A 19,629-nucleotide genomic window follows, 5' to 3' on the forward strand; every position below is an offset into this window, starting at 1 on the left:
TTTTTTTTTTTTTTTTTTTTTTTTTTTTAACAATTCAATGTTATGTGTATCTTTTTCCTCTTCTTGCAACAACCTCCTCGGTCGGGTATTGGATCAACGATCTTCATTTTATTCCTCTCTTTCTACCACTCTTCTAAATATTTTCTCCACCTTACCATGTTTTCTTCCAGTATCTTCCTCTTGGCATCTTTCCTTCAATCCCTGCTCCTTGATTTCCCTTGGAGTTCCCCCTTCTACCATTCTTTCCAGATGCCCAAACCACTTCAAGCGATCCCTTCCATTTTTATTGTCCAGTTTTTCTATATCCAGCTTCCCTCTGATTTCCTCATTTTATGATTTTCTCTCCTTGTTTTACCTCTCATACTTCTGAGGAACTTAATTTCCACTGTCTGGATTCTTGCTCCAGAGAGTTCGTTGTTCATGTCTCAGCCGCATAAATTACTACTGGCTCAAAGTATATGTATATTAGATGATAAAAGTGGTCTTGACCATTTCTATCTGCCAGTATGTCAAGAAATATACCATCCTTATTGGTTCACAGTATCTAGCAACATTGTGTGCTGTTGCTGTTCATTGTATAGTGAAGATGTTTACCATTGCCAAAAGTATATGTTCCTATTCATAAATTTGATGAAACACAATTGTTAGTCTTTCTTGTGATACAGTTGATTTACAAATTTTCTTTTGCCAAATATTGTTTTAATTTTTGTCCACAATGTGTGTGTTTTCTGGACTGTTATTGTTTGTCTTAATTTTACATCAATAATTTGAGACTTCATTTCATATTGTATTGGTTATGCATTGTTGTCTTTTTGTTTAATATTGTAAAATTGTCTTCAGAGTTTTTCTCAGAAGTATAGATAACCATTGAAGACATACACTGGCTATTGTGACGAACAGAAGTGTGTACTAATTTGGTTCTAGTGTCTTGGTTGCTATGCATGCTCCTATCGTCAGTGGTTCTCGGTGGCTAGAATCAAATAGTTGTGTGCATGTACAGTATATGTTAGGGGGAAGGTCTGCATGATCTCAAGTGTTCTGTTAAGTGTCTTAAATATGTGTAAGATGCTAATGTCCCCTACTGACCTTTTCATATGGTTTTCTTTCAAGAGATGTAACATTGTGCATGTTGTGAACCATGAAGAAGTCATGGGGATGCATCTTGCTCATCCTATATGTTAGTCCAGCTTGAAATTTGATTTTCTCCTCTTGTGACACTTCCATCACCTGTGAGGTAGTGGTCCTCTCTCCCTGTATCCCCGTTCCTGTAGTGGCGGGAGCTGGGAGCCAGCTCATGCCACAAGGGTTGTGTTGCCAGGCTGATCAGGGCTACTCCCCATACTCCTCGCAGATGGCAGACCCCAGCAGAGAAGAAGAACAGGTCACGCTGCTAGGTGAAGAAGGTCTTCGCGCTGGAGGGCAGGCATTGAAACTAGGGTAAATTTTTATTTCTCCAAAGAACTGGGAGTCATTATTTTTCTTGGACCAGTATTGCTTGTAATTTAATTTTCCATTTGAATTATCATTATTGGATATCTTACATGGCTGTTTTTTTTAATGGTGTTTTGTATATTTTACACTGTAAATTGAGGGTGATATTTTATACAGTTCCAAAGGATGTACAGTGGATGCCCTCTTAACAGACCTGCTCGGTACTGGACAGCTGATCATTATTCTGCATTTTGTAATTCTGTACTTCAACATATTTCACCATGTCTTAAACAATATTTTGAAACATATTTGGACAAAGCGAGTTGGCTGTGCGGTTCGGGTCACCAACATTTGGGAGATAATGAGTCCAGACTTCACTGTCGGCAAGCCCTTAAGATGGTTTTCCATGATTTCTCATTTTCACACCAGGCTGTACCTTAAGGCCATGGTCACTTCCTTTCCAGTTCTAGCCCTGTCCTATTCCATAGTCTCCATAAGACCTGTCTGAGTCAGTACCACTTAAATAGCAAAAACAAAACGCATTTAATTTTCCTGCAGTCTTGGGATAACAAGCCTGCCTCTTTCTCGGAGGGCTGGAGTTCGATCCCTGGCCAGGTCAGGGATTTTACCTTGATCTAAGGGTTGGTTCAATGTCCACTCAGACTATGTGAGAGAAAAATTGAGGAGCTATCTGATGGTGAGCTGGCAACCCCAATCTAGAGTGCCGAGAATAACGGCCATAAAGGTTCATCGCCCCAACCACACTTCTCATAATCTGCAGGCTTTCAGGCTGAGCAGCAGTCATTTGGCAGGGTAAGGCGCATCAGATTTCTAGCGCATTGGATTGGTTTGTTTTTCTGTTTATAAAGTGTCTAGTAGAAAGTAATTTTTTCTGATTCCAGAGTTCAGTAATCCTGCAGAGATAATTGCATAATTAATTACTTACCCTATTTTATTACTTTTCCCAACTTCTAATTCCTTTTCAAGTTAATGGCACAGATTCATCTTTATCTAAATGTTATAACGCACCATGTTTCTGCTGGATTGTTAAATACACTTTTTTACCAGCACTTGCTCTACAGTCGCTAAAATACACCTGCTTCCTGCACTGAAGAAATCTGAAAAGACTAAAAACAACATCCACTGTACGAAACATTCAGCAATATGAAACAAGTTGCATCTTGTCCATGGGCGTGGTAGGAGGCAGCACGAGCGCGGTTAGATTTTTAACCCAAGGCTCATTAAGAGGGCATCCATTGTACGTAGAATTATTCCAGACTCTTGCTTTGTGTAAAAGTATAACTTATTTCTTCTCATAGTAGAACAGTTTTATTTTTTCTTTGAAATGGATTCTTTGGTACAAAAAGCTTGATTATATAGTATCATACAAACAACTTGACGTTTAAGAAAAGCATATCTTATTCTTCCTTCCACATCTAAGTAGCAAATCTTGGTATTTATTTTGAAACATAAGCAAAAACTGAATATCTTCCTAAATATTTCTGACCAGGTGAGTTGGCCGTGCGCGTAGAGGCGTGTCGCTGTAAGCTTGCATCCGGGAGATCGTGGGTTCGAAACCCACTGTCGACAGCCCTGAAGATGGTTTTCCGTGGTTTCCCATTTTCACACCAGGCTGTATCTTAAGGCCATGGCTGCTTCCTTCCAACTCCTAGGCCTTTTCTATCCTATCGTCACCATAAGACCTATCTGTATCGGTGCGACGTAAAGCCCGTAGCAAAAAAATATATGTATTTCTGTACTTAAATATTTTCCTCAGTTCTTTCAAGTTTTTAATGGTGGTTTTAAACTGTGAACTAGTAGGCATATATTGGTAGATTTTTCTTGGACTGTTTTCTCGTCAATTATTTTTACAGGTGTTATATAATCTTTCAGCCTAACCTGTAACTTTCTAAAGAAATTTACCAAGTTGTTTCAAAATGTTTGTGTATCCCCCAGTTCTTCTTTTAAAAATAATCTCAATTATGTAAATTGTTTTGTGGTTGGAGAGATGAAATACCAAAGATTTGTTATGATAATTTATAAGCGTATACAATATTTTTGTATTCCGAATCTTTCCAATAGACTATCTACAGACGTATAAATTTAACATTCTTTCTTCTCTCTGCAATTTCAACAATTTTCTTCAGTTTTAAAATGTAACAATTCTTGATAGATTTCTGTATGTTGTGGTGAATTTAGCTTTATTGGTCCAATGCCTGCACTTAGTATGAAAAGAAAAGTTTGTATGATGTTCTATATGAATTTTCCTGGGAATGATTTTACTTCCTAGTTTCATGGTTGCAGATATATAGCATATCATATCTGAGATTTTTCAAATTATGGAGTGTTGTGTACAAGATGAAATAAAGGTCAGGGAATCGTGCAAACTAAATTCATTCTGCATGCCAGTTTCTTCTAAGAATATTGAGACTAAATTTCAGTAACTTCAGACTTCTCAAGAGTGTAATACTTGAAATGTGCATCTTCTCAGTTGCCTGTGATGCTTCTTACTGATTGTTGGCTTGGCATAATAACCATTCTCAGAGGTCATCTTTCTGTTCATTTTCACAGTAATCACACTTTGGTTTGGTTAGTCCTTTCTTTTAATTGTAAAATTTACCAGATTTGCAAACAATTGACAACATATTGTGTTGCTCTTGTTTGTAGTCTGACCTCTCCAACTGATATGGTGTCTAGCTCTGTATGGATTTAGTTTAAAATCCAAGCAGTTTTAGCTTTTCAACTTGGTAACAGTGTCAATTTTGGACTTCTGTAATAGAATCCATTGCTACCTTGCAGCATATTTAGCATTGCTATGAAAGTGTGATAATGAGCTTATGAAGTGACATTTTAAAGCTTTTTTAGTTGGAAGAATTACTCTGAAATCTCTAGTTTCTGTGGGCTGAGATTTTACCAGGACAGGGCTAGTATTAATAGAGGAGAGTGATCATCAGATCACTTCTATAAGTTTAGAGACTGTCTTACGGATCAACTAGTACTGTAAATAAAGCATGGGAAATTGTTACGGCTGCCATAGCTCTGCCTGATTAATAAACAGTGTAGGGTATCTTGAATACTTCAGAAGAGATGGGAAACTAGACGACTTAAATAAATTTTTGGATACTCATTATTATTGAATTATTCTTTGATAATTCTCTTTAGTGGATTGTTTACATTTTTAATCGGTTTTTCTTTCTAACATCACCTGATGGAAATGAGTAAGTTACAGGATGCTGTCATATACCCACTTCTTTCTTTTTAATACCATCAGTGTGGAATGCTGTAAGCAAACATTCGTAAGACTTCCTTGGATGTGCGACTTATTCAGTACTCTGTTCCCCCTTGTATTTCCATTGTTTTAACGCTGGGACAGAATATGTAATTCCACCATGCACTGCATTTCACTCTTACTATTCTCAGTTACTGGGCACACACTGAAAATCTACAGCCTTTCTGTTGTCAGAAATCACATTAGACAGGTTTTCAGAAGAGTTTTAAAAAAAAAATCTCAAAATTTGCAAGAACTAATATGAGCTCACTTAAGATATATATATTTTTAAATCACTGCACATTTCCTTCCTTTATCCCTTTTTGAGAGTCCATACTGTACTCTAAATTATTTTCCTTCTATTCTAATTTATTTTTGTTTCAACTACAGTTATGACATACTCTGCTCCTGACCTCTGTGATGTTTTCTCTCGACAAGATTTCATGTTTTCTTTTTTTTACATTTACTTGTTAGCTCTTGAGTACTCGCGCAACAGAAAGGTACCTAAGCATTCATGTCTGGTCTTTTGGACCCATAGCTGTAAACGAAAGGATGGTGTAATATGAAGGAAATGTTGGGGTAAATATGTTTTCTTAACTGAAGTTAATGAAACAGTCTTAAACAAACTGTTAATTTAGGCTCAAGTTTGTTTTAAAGATATTTACATAATATACAGAACAACGAAATTATTTTTCAGTTTCTTCCTAAGAAAGAGGAAATATTAGCTTTCAATCTAAAAACTATGGTGTTTCTATTCAGTAACCTAATATGCTATTTTCCTTGCTCATTCTCCTTATTTTATGAAGACAACTCCTTGGTGTATTTTGCTCACGTGTTCCATGTAAGCGCGACACTGTGTCGAGTGCTCATCATTGGTGCTGCGGCAGAGATGATGTCTCTTGTTTCGTCACTTTGCTACGTCAGAGCCTCTGTCCATTAAAAAATTACACAGTTGTATAAAGCTCCAGGATAAGAGAGGTACTAGAGTCCCATAGGTACATCTTTACCGAAGTTCTTCATAAATGTTCTTGGTATAATCTTGCTAGTTTTCCTCTTGTAAAAAAAAAAAAAGCACTGCCCTCAAAATGGAATAAGTTGCTCATCAACTGTCAAATTCACTGCTGGGGTGTACATTTTCACACACTTTTTTCCTCTAAAAGTGTCAGAATTCATGAATTGCAGTCAGTTCTCCAAACTTTTCCTGTTGTTCCCAGTATTGAGATTATGCTGTGAAATAGGAATAAGAACCTCTCATAAGACATCATCCTGGAAAAATCTCAGTACCATCTTGGTCCCATAAATCCTTGAAATAAAGGTGGAAGATTCTGTATGTCCTAGAAACAATGAGAGGGCTGTTTGAGTAAACAGTCCATAGACTGGATTAATGCATCTCCATGCCACCCAGAGGGCTATCTATCATTTCAGCATCACAACTTCTCTGCTAATTTTCACAGATTTTCATTAATATACATTTCTGTACATATAACAAAGGTATCTATAATATGCTCATCAAGGAAAAGAGAAGAGGGCACATCGGGAAGATGCTTTTTTGGCCAGTCTCTTCTTGTTAAAAAGCTGTTTATTCCTGTTTCCATTCCCATCTCGATCTACTGTAGACAATCACAGACGCGCACGCGCGCGCGCGCGCGCGCGCGCGCGCGCACACACACACACACATCAGTCTCTTTGGGAACAGTTTCTTCATCCACAGAGGAGACTAGATCAGCATTAGAATTGTTCACTTTCTTCAACGTCTCCTTCAATTTCAAAAAGTTCCCACTTAGATTCATTGCCATAGCCGTAATCGTGCAGAAACTTCAACACTGTTACAAATTTCATTGGTTACTAAATACTTTGGCATTCTGTAAGAAGAATAATGGGCTATATCCTTTACATGGTTGAAAAGGAACAAGGAAAATGTGAAGAACAGAAAAATTCCGTAATGCAATACTTACGCGTAAAATAAGAATTCTACTCAGCTGCTCACAAATTTTGTCAGGTCTACGAATACCTTTTAGAAGAACAAACATTCCATTGGGTCAGATCTCATAACAGACATGCAAGAAATGGTCATTGACTCCTACTGCACTATTACAAATAGCTCAAGAGCAGATGAAATTGCATAAGAGTTACCAAAATTTATATTACAATATATCAAAGGAAATTAAGAAAAGAGAATGCACTCAGGTCTCCGTGGCTCATCGAGCGTAATTAAGGGTTAAATCCAATGTATGTTTTCCCATCTAGACTTAACTCGTCTCCCGTGCACTGTTCTTCTAGAATGCAGATTCGTGGCTCATCCATTCTATTTCAGTATACTGAACATTCATATCCCTTTCAGACCTGAAAGAAAACTGGAGGTGTGAATTTTTGTTTGTATGTCAAAAACTGACTAAAATGCTCCTCAATACTCATATTTATAGTTTATTTTACCAAATAAAAACTAACATCCGAAAAACAGGACCCACACAATTGTGCGTATCAAAATTCAAAACCTCATATCACATACGATGATGTATCTTCAAAATTTACATTCACTAACCAATGTACACACTTCATTGAATATATTCCGTTATTCAGTAAAGCTTCTAGATTAATATAAATGCAATAAATAAATACTTACTTTTGGCACTACTGCTTCCTGCCATCTCACCGATCAACTTTGCTTTTTAAACTCTTCTTCCTTTGCCCTGACGGTCAAGCGCATACTAAAAGCAATTGAAATACACGCCACGTGTCCCGCACAATCACTGCAGTCTGGTCTAGCGCCGAAGAAACATCAAGTACGGTCAGGGATAACTAAAGTACGAACCCGCACAATTGTGCGTACACGGTCTGACAGGGTTATGTTCTTTCTTTGTCATTTTTCAGATAGCCTATTTCTATATATCACTCTTCAATTTCCTGGTCTTGTAGGTTCTTTTTGCATATCATTGTGTAATCAGAATTCAATATTTGCATTTATAGACATCGTCATTGGTAATTCTGCCGGTTGGCAGGTCTTCTCACAGTTATCCCTCCATATTCCCGGTCTTCTGCAGATCTTTTTGTGAAGTCGTATCTTCTTCCCACTGTCATGTTGTCTATTAGGTGGAGCCTTTTCCTTCCTTTTCCTCTCTTTCCATGTATATCCCTTTCATTGCACGTGTCATCGGGCAGTCTCTTCCCATACGTTGCCCAAGGCAATTTGTCTTTCGCCTTCATATCTTTTACAAAGGTGTCTCTTACAAAGGTGACTCTTTAAACACATCTCTTTTCTTATCTTTCCAACTTACCTGGTCCATCTTTCTCTAAATCCACATTTCAAGAGCTTCTACCTTTATTTCACCCTCTTTCCTAAATTTTTCTACTCGATGCTTAATTGGTCACAGAATTTCCTTCAATTCCTGACAACTCCTTAATAAAATTCCTGTATTATAGTCCATTGCCAATGAAGTACCTTACTCTCAAGTACAGCAGTAAATGGCAGTAGGCAGAATTGGACCATTGCTGATTGTGTACTAGTTCAGATCTCTCATTTACCTCTTACCTTCCATGATCTTTTCTCTTTATCTGTCCTATTCTTCTCTTTTTGAACCATCAGCAATATATAGTTTGGTGTTGACTCTTAATATGATGTTTGGTACCTCACTAAACATGTCCATCTTATTGGATTTGAACCTCTTCGCTGCAGCAGTTCTAGCCATTCTTCTGGTCCCTGTCTGTTCTGGATGTTGGCAACTACTATAGATGTCGGTCTTGCTGACTGTTGCCTAGAATAGCTCTGTAGTTGTTTATGATGTCCAGGTTCTCATATTTTAATAAAGATATCCTTTTCATCTAATGCTTTTCATGGTATATTCCATTGCAGAATAGATTGCAGTAGCTGGTATCTGTTTCTGTTCCTCATAATGTGACATGTATTGCAGCTTCCATGTTTCCACAGTGGTCAGTACTTCATCTTTCTTCATTCTCCATAGAATTTGATTTTCACATGCCTTGTCCAACAACACCCTCAGCATCATTCTATCTAGCCAAATCTCAAAAGCCTTCATTGTTTTGCTAACTGTCTCTGTGTCCATATTTCAGTGCCACACAAACAAACTGGGAACACATACCAGCGTGGAAGTCCCACCTTTGTGTTGTCTCATGGTCCTTGTAATTGTAAAATCTAAGAACTCTAGTTGTTAATTTGCATATCTGCAAACAATTAACTGTTCCCTGATAAATGGTTTTACTCCATACTACAAAGTATGCCTTCCCTGCTAAAAGCACCTTAGTCTCGAAGTTCCCCAGTTTCTCCATGGACTCCAGCATTGCTAATTCCTTATACAACTAACCTAGTTTTTCTGTCCTTAGCTTACTGTGTTGTGCAGTTGTTTAGGTGCTCACCTAGTGTACCTGAAGTGGAAGGATCTTGCATAGTACGTTGCCATTTAAGATTGTTCTCTTGTAAGATGATAGATTTGTCATGGCATTAAAGAACCCTTTCTCAGAGTAAGGCTGTGGAATATAATAATACCAATCACAGCTATAACTATAGTTATTTCTTCCATTATACCCATTGATCTGTTGGTTTAAGACTTGCTTGTGGCATTGCTAGCAAGATTGGAAATTATGTTAGTGGAAACAAGTTTCTAGACTTCAGTATTATTGATGTAAGTTTTATCTCTATTTAGAAACCACCTCTGATGGGTTGACTAAAATAAATCAGAAGGAAATATTCTGTCTCTTAATCAGTTGACTTAACAAAGTCTGTGAGAGAATATCCTAATAGAAGAAAGCTTTTCATCTTAGCCATAACATATTCCTTGTCTTCTTATAACCAAAACAAAACTATATTTCCCCCAACAGTTCTTGTTCTGGCCACTCACCATGTTTGAGTCTGGCTCCATGGCTAAATGGTTAGCGTGCTGGCCTTTAGTCACAAGGGGCCCGGGTTCAATTCCCGGCAGGGTCAGGAATTTTAACCATCATTGGTTAATTTCGCTGTCATGGGGGCTGTGTGTGTGTGTTGTCTTCATCATTTCATCCTCATCACGACGCTCAGGTTGCCTACGGGCATCAAATTGAAAGACCTGCACCTGGCGAGCCGAACATGTCCTCGGACACTCCCGGCGCTAAAAGCCTCGTATACCATGTTTGACTTGCCAATGTCCACAAGCCGAATGTTAATAAAGATGATGTCCAGTGGCAGACTTGCTCATTCTGAGTGGAAACAATGTTGGGAACATCTTACACTGAGTGATATTTCCATTGCACTGTTGATCTTTTTTTTGCTTTACGTTGTACCGACACAGGTGGGTCTTACGGTAACGAGTGATTTAGGTAGGGGAGATGAGTAGTCTTTAAGTTTTTAATGATACTGGTGAAAGGTACATAAAGTTATGTTATGAATATTCTTCTCAACTTGCTAACCTTTTCTCCATCCTGGTGCAAATATCTGTGGTTGTGTTATTGTCTTAACAAAACTGCAATAGAAGTTATATGGAATTGGTGGGTTAGAAAAGAGCATTGTCTTTCTATGACAAGAATATGATAGACCTGCATTATAGATATGTATGAACTTCATCAATATGGTCAAATGAAAAGCTTTACCTTGAATGAAATGGTCACTAAAGCAACAGACCTTACATCTGACATCAAAACCACAAAACTTTCCACTAAGCAAGTTGACATTGCAGTTAGGGTCATGTATCTGTGTCCTTTCATTCAGGAGATAGTGGGTTTGAACTCTATTGTTGGCAGCCCTGATGGTTTTCCGTGGTTTATTTTCACACCAGACAAATACCGGGGCTGTACCTTAATTAAGGTCAGGGTCACTTCTTTCCTACTCCTAGCCCTTTCTTTTCTATCGTCGCCATAAAACCTAACTGTGCTGGTGCAACGTAAAGCTAAAATGTAAAAAAAAAAAAAAAAATATATAAAATAAATCTTCCCATATGAGAAGTATTTAACTTTTTTGATTAAAACCATTTAGAAATCCATTCATAATGACCTTGTCTTCTGCCTCTGTCTTGTTTCCATATTCCTATGCACTCCAGACTTCAGAACTATGTGAATGAAGAACTTTGCCCACCCTCATACGTTTTTTACAGGTCTATAACAGAGACTAGCTTTAATTAACTAGATGGATTATTGAATTCTAATGCACAGTTTACCGGTGAAACAAAATTAAAGAAACAAGTAAAAAAAAGAACATAAAAAAAGGACATTAAAAAGTTGAAAATAAATTTAGCAATATATCATGTTAAATTATTTTTCTAACAAATTAATAATTATCAAGTCCACCACTGTTATAAAAGGGAAATTTGGTGCAAAACTTCTCTGCAGTGATATATACTGGGTGCAAATGCAATGATGTAACAAACATTGTATTAAGTGATTAGACTAAACAATAATTAAACATTCAACACCCTAACACACCACATAAGTGATTAAACCGAAAGCATTTTGATACATATAATACATTCCTATTTGCAATGATAACCAAAACAAACATTGTAACTTACTAATGTTACAGCACAACTGACAAATGGTTTTACTAGGTGAATCAAATATAAACTGGGATGATTTTTTACAATTTTATTTTATCTACCAACAAATACACAAGCACCTCATTTTTCTACATAGTTTTCTGAATTTGAGACATATTTTTGCCACCGAATAGCCAACTTTTTTAATGCCATCCTCGGAAAAAAGTGTGTATCCAGCCAGTTGCACACTTACTCTACTGCTGCATCATCATGAAATCACTTTCCTCTCAGTTCTTCTTTCAGTGGTCCAAACAAATGGTAGTCACAAGGTGAAAAGTCTGGACTGTAAGGAGGATATTCCAGAGGTGTCCAGTACATTTCCTCCAGTTTTTCCTATGTTACAACCGCAGTGTGTGGCCGTGCATTGTCGTGCAGATCATCTCGGATCGGTTGCCGGCGACGTTTGTTGCAATATGCAATTTTTGTTTCGACCAAAATGTGGCAGTAATAGGCTGCCTTCACTGTCCTTCGTTCATGCAAGAAATCCACAAGCAAAATGCCCGTATGATCTCAAAAAACAGTTACAAACCTCTTTCCAGCAGAAAGGAGTGTTTTGGCCTTGACTGGACCAGCTGCACTTCGTTTCCGCCACTCCACAATTGCTTATTTTGACTCCGGGGTGTAATGATGAACCCATGTTTCATCAGAAGTCACAGTGTGACGCAAAAAATTATATCCTTCCTCCTCATAGTGATTCAGATGCCTCCAACAAACTTCCTGGCAGAATTTTTTTTTTTTTTTGTTCCTGGGTGAGGAGACGAACCCACAAGGCAGACAATTTCTGAAGGTAGAGTTCATCATTGATGATGGCTTGAACACTTCCAAAGCTTATTCCTACGATGGAAGCAATTTCAGAAATGTTAATGCACCGATCTTCTTCAAGAAGGTCACATACAGCACGAATGTTGTCTGCAGTGATGCTTGTCCATGGTCGGTTTTGCTGGGGCTCGTTTTCTACTTCTTCCCGTCCTGCCAAAAATTGTTTATGCCATTCATAACTTGGGTCATTGAAAAAGTTGTCTCCAAACTGTGCACAGAGCCTTCTCAAAATTTCCAGAGCTTTGGTGCCTTCTTTCGCCAGAAACATGATGCGCTGTGCAGTGGACGTGTGTAGCACTTGTCAACTGCATTCCCTGTCAAACGTTATTATAGGTCTCACGTATTCTAATCAATGGTGATTTCTTATAAAACATGGAATCTGAATTGTCAGTAGCAAAATACTCTAAAATTAGATTTCTTCATGTTGAAACATATTTTCCAAGAATAATTGAGTTATCATGTACACTGCTCTTTGTTATAAAAAGGAAATTTTGCTGCAAAACTTCTCTGCAGTGATAGTTTTGTTGTAACAAATTGTATAACCAATATTGTAGACATTTATTTTAGATTCTCTGTAACCTGTTTAGGTGCAACTGGTACTACGGCATCCAAACTAGAGCAGAATATTCTAATTTACCACGAGACAAATAATAATTTTAAAGCATGTATATTGATTAAATCTTCGGTATTTTGTATTAAAAGACCACCTGGTGGCCATGATCGTTAAGGCATCAAGTCTACATGGTTTGACACAGTGGTTAGCCAGTTTGTCACGTTGATGTGAACAATTTTCAGTCGGTATGTTGGTTGGCCGGTTAGGAGAGGTGATGGTATACAATTTCTAATCAATAAATTGCATGCTGAAAACCTGGATTCAATTCCAAACCTCTCCGTAGTGTTCAAATGGAGTGACTGCATATGATGTGCTGTTGATTTGTTGGATGGAGATGTTAAGCCTTGAGCTGATCCCATCGTGTTATTCAGTAGGAATAGGCTTGTGGTAACACTGGGTTTCTCCTTCTCCTTACCTCATCATTCCACATCCAGATGTGCAGGGCGCCCATGGGTGTCAAATAGAAAGACCTGCACCAGGTGAGCCAAACATGTCCTCAGACCAAAAGCCATACGATATATACTGTATTAAAAATAAATTTTTACTCTTCTAGTTTTTCTGTATGCTTACGTACAAAAGGATAGATTATACAGCATGACTCCCAAATCCTGTTGTGATCTTTGCCTCTGTATTTTTTCACCATCAGTGTTCTTTTTTGTTTAGAAAACATTGTTACAAAGCATATAATTGCATTGAATGGAAACCTTTTTCAATGCTCCACCTATAACAGTTATCAGTATCATCACTTCTAATTCCCCTATGCAGTGTTGCATTGTCAGCAAACAAGACACTTTGAATTCTGTAAAATAAATGGAAGAAACAAGGCTCAAGTATCAATTTTTCAGATACTCCAGTACACATTGAACTGAAAAGATTTCACTTGGTTATCGTAGTTGACCAACTCCAGTCTCCCGTGTGTGGTATACAAGCCCCCTCCATCTTTTTCCATGAACCACTCTTCTCTCATAATAATCTCCCAATCATGTCCCCTCTCTTCAGCATCTTTCTTTACTAAATCAGTCCATTTTTCTCTGGGTCTGTCTGCTGGTATTTTCCCTTTCATATTCCCTTCTTGTAGTCCTGCTGGTACTCATCTTTTTTTTTTTTTTACGTGGCCATTGATCTTTTGTGGTAGTGTCTTTTCATACCCCCATGGATTTTTTCATTCCTGATCTTGTCCTTCTGGTTCATGGTGCATAGGAACTTAATTTCTGCAGCTTGGAATTTTGAGGTACCTTGCCTTGTTTATGGATAGTCTGGAAACTACTACATTAAGATGGGGTATAATAGGATTTATGTACTGTCATCTTAGCTGTCAGCGGTTCTTGTTTATTCACAGCAGTTGTCTATCTTGGTGAAATGTTTTCAAACAATGGACTCGAACTGGTTAACCAGTGTCAGACCATATATAGAGCTTTGCATGGATGTGGATATCGATTTTGCTGATTATTTCTAAATAATGATGTTTATTGATTTTCACTCAGGTATACTCTTGCTTGTAGTTTGGCGACCCTTAATATTGGTATGGGAGGATGGTGATATACAGAGCCTTGAGATCATAAAGCCGTAAATCTGAGCTAAACCTAACTGGCTTCTGCCTGCAATTAGTGAATGAAAGGAACAAAGATGAATTCGTCGGCAGTTGGTTGCAAGAGAAAAATCCCTCGTAAACCTATGACTGTACGGGTTCTGGTGCCAGGTATCAGGCCTATTAACAGATCTCTCCATTTCAATATCTTGGGTGTAATGTACTCTACCCCACCTGCATTGAAGTCTGAGTGAAGATAATCCCGATAGCATTTTTGGGGGGGGGGGGGGGTAGCAGTAATTTATCGTAGGTTCCGAGAAAGATCGCCTTCCAGTCCTCTGTAAGTATCGCCCAGTAAATCATATTCCTGTCAGTGGACGTCTCCATTCGACATTCAGTGGCAACAAGTCTCAAACGCAAATGAATATGTGACCTTTGCTCTACATATGTCTTGTCCTAGTCCTACATAAATAATAAATCCAATTTAATATTTATTAGCATGCTAATCTGAAGAAAAGTTAAACAAATATTGATAAATATGAGAAAAGAACAATGTGCTTCTATATAAAGTCAAAATCTCTAGTAATCATTCATGAAATAAGTTTTCTTATTTACAATTTTTCTCTCTGGCGATAATTCATAATTGAAATAGGATTTTTTTTTTAAAGATATCAATTGACCCGTCCAACACAACTTCAAGACATTCAAATACATAAATCAACTTGTAGCATCTAAATCACAAGTAGACTCCTTTGATGGGAAAAATTAAGTTTAACGACATGAGTAATTCATGTAGTTTGGTTAGTTTTCATCTAACTTCATTCATATTTGATCATCCTGGCGTTCCTACACAAAACCTTCATGTTTATTGTATGGGAATTTTTATAATTGGGGCCCTATCATGTCCAGTTTTATCTTATGAACCTTTATTATTTCACATATTATTTGGGATTCGTATTATGACTTTATTTTACTTGTGAGATTCGAGATATTTAAGTTTCTTTAACATGGCCAAAAATTGTTGCCATACAGTACCTTCAAAATGTTGCTAGAAGTGAAATATTCATATATTTCTCCTGTATATTAAAATTCATTAGGGATATTAGCAAATATAAACAAGCTAAATCTACCTTTCAGTAATCAACTAGCATAATGAAACAAATATGTGCCTATCTGTCATATGTTATTCAACAGTCAATCATAGTCTAACCTCATTACATATTCAGTCGTGCCATTCATTGAGTTAGCTTGTGATTTCAATCTACAGATTGTTTGGGAAAGAAAGACTCTAAAAACGTCGATTACTCTTACTACATATTCTTACATCTTCACGAATTATGTATGCGGAGGCTAACAACTACTCATATGTCACTGTGTTTCAAATTGACATAAAATCAGCTGTTCTCTTACTAATACATTTCTTAACATGAGCCTAACAACTTCACAATATCTTCTTCTTGCATACAACCTCTCGAAACATAAACATTTAAATCTCAATATTTCCACTAATACACAATTCAAATCTATCTCTTCTTAGTCCTCATTATTCTCATTTCATTAATCTTCTTCATAACCTCTAATTTGTTACAATATTAATCTCCCTTGGCGATATTGCTTCTGCCATACTCGTATAATTCAGGTAGGATCCTTCTCTTCCTTTAATTCTTATAGGCGTGGTAATGTTTGTCAATATAATTGCCTCCTAGAGCTCCTCTACATCTCATATAACACGCATTCTCCCCAATACTTTCTGAATCTTAACTGAATAGCCTTTCCAAGTAGATTGGTATCAAATATTGATATGTAATACTTACTAAAAGCATCAACATAACCATATCACTTCCCATGTCAGTATACATATTAATTTAAATAAATAATATTCATGGTTTTTACGACCAAGATGTGCTACTGTTGGTCAGGATTTGGCACATAGAATAAATCTGACTGAGAATTTTGTTGAAAAAAATATTTCTACCTAATGATATAGCTTTAAACAAGACACTTATCTCATATCTTATCACTCCTCCGAAACTGCCTCCTTCTCAGATGTTACATGTGTTCCATGCGGCCAGTCACTGCCTCTCCGGACGTCCTCTCTGGTCCCAATGCATTGATGCTGCTGTGCCTCGTTATGGCATCCTGGGCAATCTACTCCCACAGTTTAGGCTAACTCCTTGGTGTTATAGTTCTTCATGAAAGTAAAAAAATCAATATTGGATTGACAGAATACATATTTAAATTGCTAATTTAGCTTCTTAATATTACTGGTGGTACTTGAAATTGCGTATCTATGAATATCTGGGTACAGCTTCTTGTTATTAAATATAACTTTCCCGGCTAATATGAATTTCAGTTGCTAATCCAATTTCTCTTTTATGTACTTAATTGCCTGAAGTACGATATTTTGCCCTCTCGTTTCTTCTCTACAGTGGTCTCAATATCTCCTCCAACCGGTATTTTAATTTGAAAATATCAGATTTTTTTCTTGTATTCTAATTTTAGTTCGTATGCTATATGGCATGCAATTCCTCTTCAGTCTTATGTTTAAATAGCTCTTTTGATACGCAGTAACAACAGATTCAGCCTTTCCTTCTCAGATGTTTCACGTAATGTAACTCTTGTTTTCTCTCTAAAGAATGAATTACGACTCAATGTTTTTTTAGAACAATCTGTTCCATCTCGACATTCTTATACATGGCCTTTGCAATTCCATGCCTTCTATATTTAAGTTGATCTGAGTTTCGGTGACATTTAATTCTGCCTGAAGTTGCCGTGCGCCATTTTGTCTGTACTTTTCTCCTTCGTATTTGCATCTGGACTGTAGCGTAATGGTACAGTACTGTAGGTAAATATTTATAATATCCACGGATAACCATTCACGGATGCGGGTGCACATGAAGGAAATGCAGGTGTTATTTTGTATATCCACGCAGGGCTCTAACCATATACACTTCACATCTTAAAGATCATGGCCTTCAGGTGGGCTCCCATATTGCAATTTGGTGATTGTACAAAAACTGAAAATTAGAGGGCATTCTGTATGTGTACTCCAGCTAAAATATTGATACATATAATTTACAGATGTATTTTCAAAAATATGAAACAATACTTCTCAGAATACAAACATAGATTTTATGCAGGAAGGTCAGTGACAAATTTGATAAATTTTGTTCAGAGTATATCAAATTCATTTACTAGACATCTTAGTACTGATGCAGTATACATGGATTTTGCTACAGCTTTCAACAAACTTTATCATTGGGTACTTTCGACAAAAAGGACAATTTTTTTATCTATGTTCTCCATTTCTGTAATTAACTGCATCATAATTATCAAATTGCAAACAATTTGTGACTAATAACCAATTATTTATTTTTGTAACTGTTACGTTCTTCAGTCTGTCAAAACTAATTTATGAATGAATAAATTTATGAACTATCTGAAAAAGAAAACGTAAATTAAATTAGCTGAGTTGAAACTGAAAATAAACAGCTTCAGATGTCACAGACTTAATAACCAAGTCGACAAATTACGTGATAGTGCATGTGTATGCCCCACAGATGGGATGTAATGCTGATGAAACAGAAAAAGAAATGACTTAGACAATGAATCAGCGAAAGAAATATTATTTGAGACCTAAATGCACTAATGTTCATTAAAAAACTCCAGAGTAATTACCAGAATAATTTAAAAGATGATGATGATAATAAAAATAATAAACGAAAAGTACTGAAAGCCGATGACATGGCTGGAGCTTGATGTAATGGAAACTTACCAGCTGGCCTCATGCCAGTGACAGAGTTGGACAAGTTCTGCCTCCCTAATATGCCTAACAGTTCTTCTTAGTGTTTCTTCTTCAAGATTTTAATATTTATGTTGTCGGACATTGAAGCAGTTGCATTTTGCACAATCAATGAAGTTTAAGCAGATGTGGCTGCTATATTCTTAATTTCTTCAAATTCAGCAGCTCTACAGTCTTCCCAGTATACGACAATGTTCTGTTTCTGATAGTACAGATGTACAATTCTCAGCCTTTGAAGTAGTTATCTTTGCAGCACATTCATGTGTCAACACTTTCAGGTACATTAACCCTTATAGTTTCTTACCCACCTTGAACTGTACAAATGAATTTTTGCATAGAAGCCATCAACTTTGTTTTGTATTATCTTTGACAATCTAAATATCTGAATATTGTGGCATAATGCCCTTTTGACATAAACTTTAGTGTGGTGTATTGTACTTTCGACAATATTATAATGACATGTCTGTGTGGCATTCTATTAAACTGCGACAGTCTGTAGAACATTCTGGTTGTGGTAAAAAGGCTGATTAGGGGTTGAAATACTCGTACATGCGGTGAACATATTTTTAACTAATGTTAACTTCCTTAGTGGCCACACATAGAGTTAATTTTACAGGGTAACCTATTATACAAATGCTGAATATGTCTGGACCATGGTAGGCCATGCTTGCTGTACAGCTTGTGTTGCTGGGCGATGGTATTTGTCAGAATTGGGTTGGAGGACAGCTACTTTGTCATGTCCCACACACGCTCAGTGGAGTTAATGTCTGGAGACCTAGTAGGCCAGGGTAGGTGGTGTTCACTGCTTAGAGAATGCTGTGTTGCCCTTGCAGCACGGGGATGCAGGGATGCCAGAAAATAGTTTCCTGCAGTGTGTCCATATGCTGAATAGGATTGGCAACAATGGCCATCATTGTCGTCTGAATTAATACTAAAGGCAACTGGAATTATTTATTCCTCTCCCATACCATAATTCTGACTGTTGGTTCTGGATGGCAGGTGCTTACTCGGTGGATTATCCTGCTCATCTGCACGTCTACTTATACGAAGACTGGCCATTTTGTCCAAGAACTGCAGTTATTGAATACCACCATTCTTCATTCACCACTCCTGATTCCACTGGAGATATTCTGGGCTATGCCAGGTATTGGAAAAATGGGTCTGAGGAATGCAGGAACATAATCCTACCTCCAACAATCATTTATTGTTTATGCTGTCTCGTGTGTGTGTGTGTGGGGGGGGGAGCACAGTTGCTCAGATTGTACTGGCTGTCACTGTCTTGTCAGTCATTGGGGAGGGGTACCTTTGCTACCCATTGTCTCCACCACTAGTGGACCATTGCAAAGTTGCAGTTTTGTGGAACATCCAGCCAGCCTTCTGCAGGGTCTGCTATTCAAAATTCTGATCTTCATGTGGTTCTGTCCAGTGCAGTCAAGATCTAGATGAACATAGTGCATCTGGTCAAGCCACAGATGTTCTTCATGGCTTCATACCACCAGAGGGCTTCATGCATTTTGTCCACATTGGTGCAACACCAATGATTTGTCTGGTAGATATGTTCATAACATATCTAATCGGGTCATGCCAAGTGACCAGCAAAGCATGTGCATGTAGATAGTATGCAGTGTTTGTTCACGTTTGTCATCGGCCATC

General features: G+C 37.3%; 1 protein-coding gene across 4 annotated transcripts in view; it reads left to right on the top strand.

The window, feature by feature from the left end:
* The window catches only part of LOC136866028 (V-type proton ATPase 116 kDa subunit a 1), a 338,604-nt gene that overhangs the window by 90,317 nt on the left and 228,658 nt on the right, over nt 1-19,629 (top strand). For 2 of the 4 annotated variants that reach the window (XM_067142636.2, XM_067142639.2), the window contains exon 4: nt 1,319-1,437. The exons of 1 other annotated variant lie outside the window; for it this stretch is intronic. In XM_067142636.2, the coding sequence (XP_066998737.2) occupies nt 1,319-1,437 (119 nt within the window). The remainder of the gene's footprint in view (nt 1-1,318; nt 1,438-19,629) is intronic. One more of the 4 variants, XM_067142638.2, reaches the window with a different exon arrangement.

Source organism: Anabrus simplex, chromosome 3, assembly GCF_040414725.1.
Source record: "Anabrus simplex isolate iqAnaSimp1 chromosome 3, ASM4041472v1, whole genome shotgun sequence".
NCBI classification, from domain to species: Eukaryota; Metazoa; Arthropoda; class Insecta; order Orthoptera; family Tettigoniidae; genus Anabrus; species Anabrus simplex.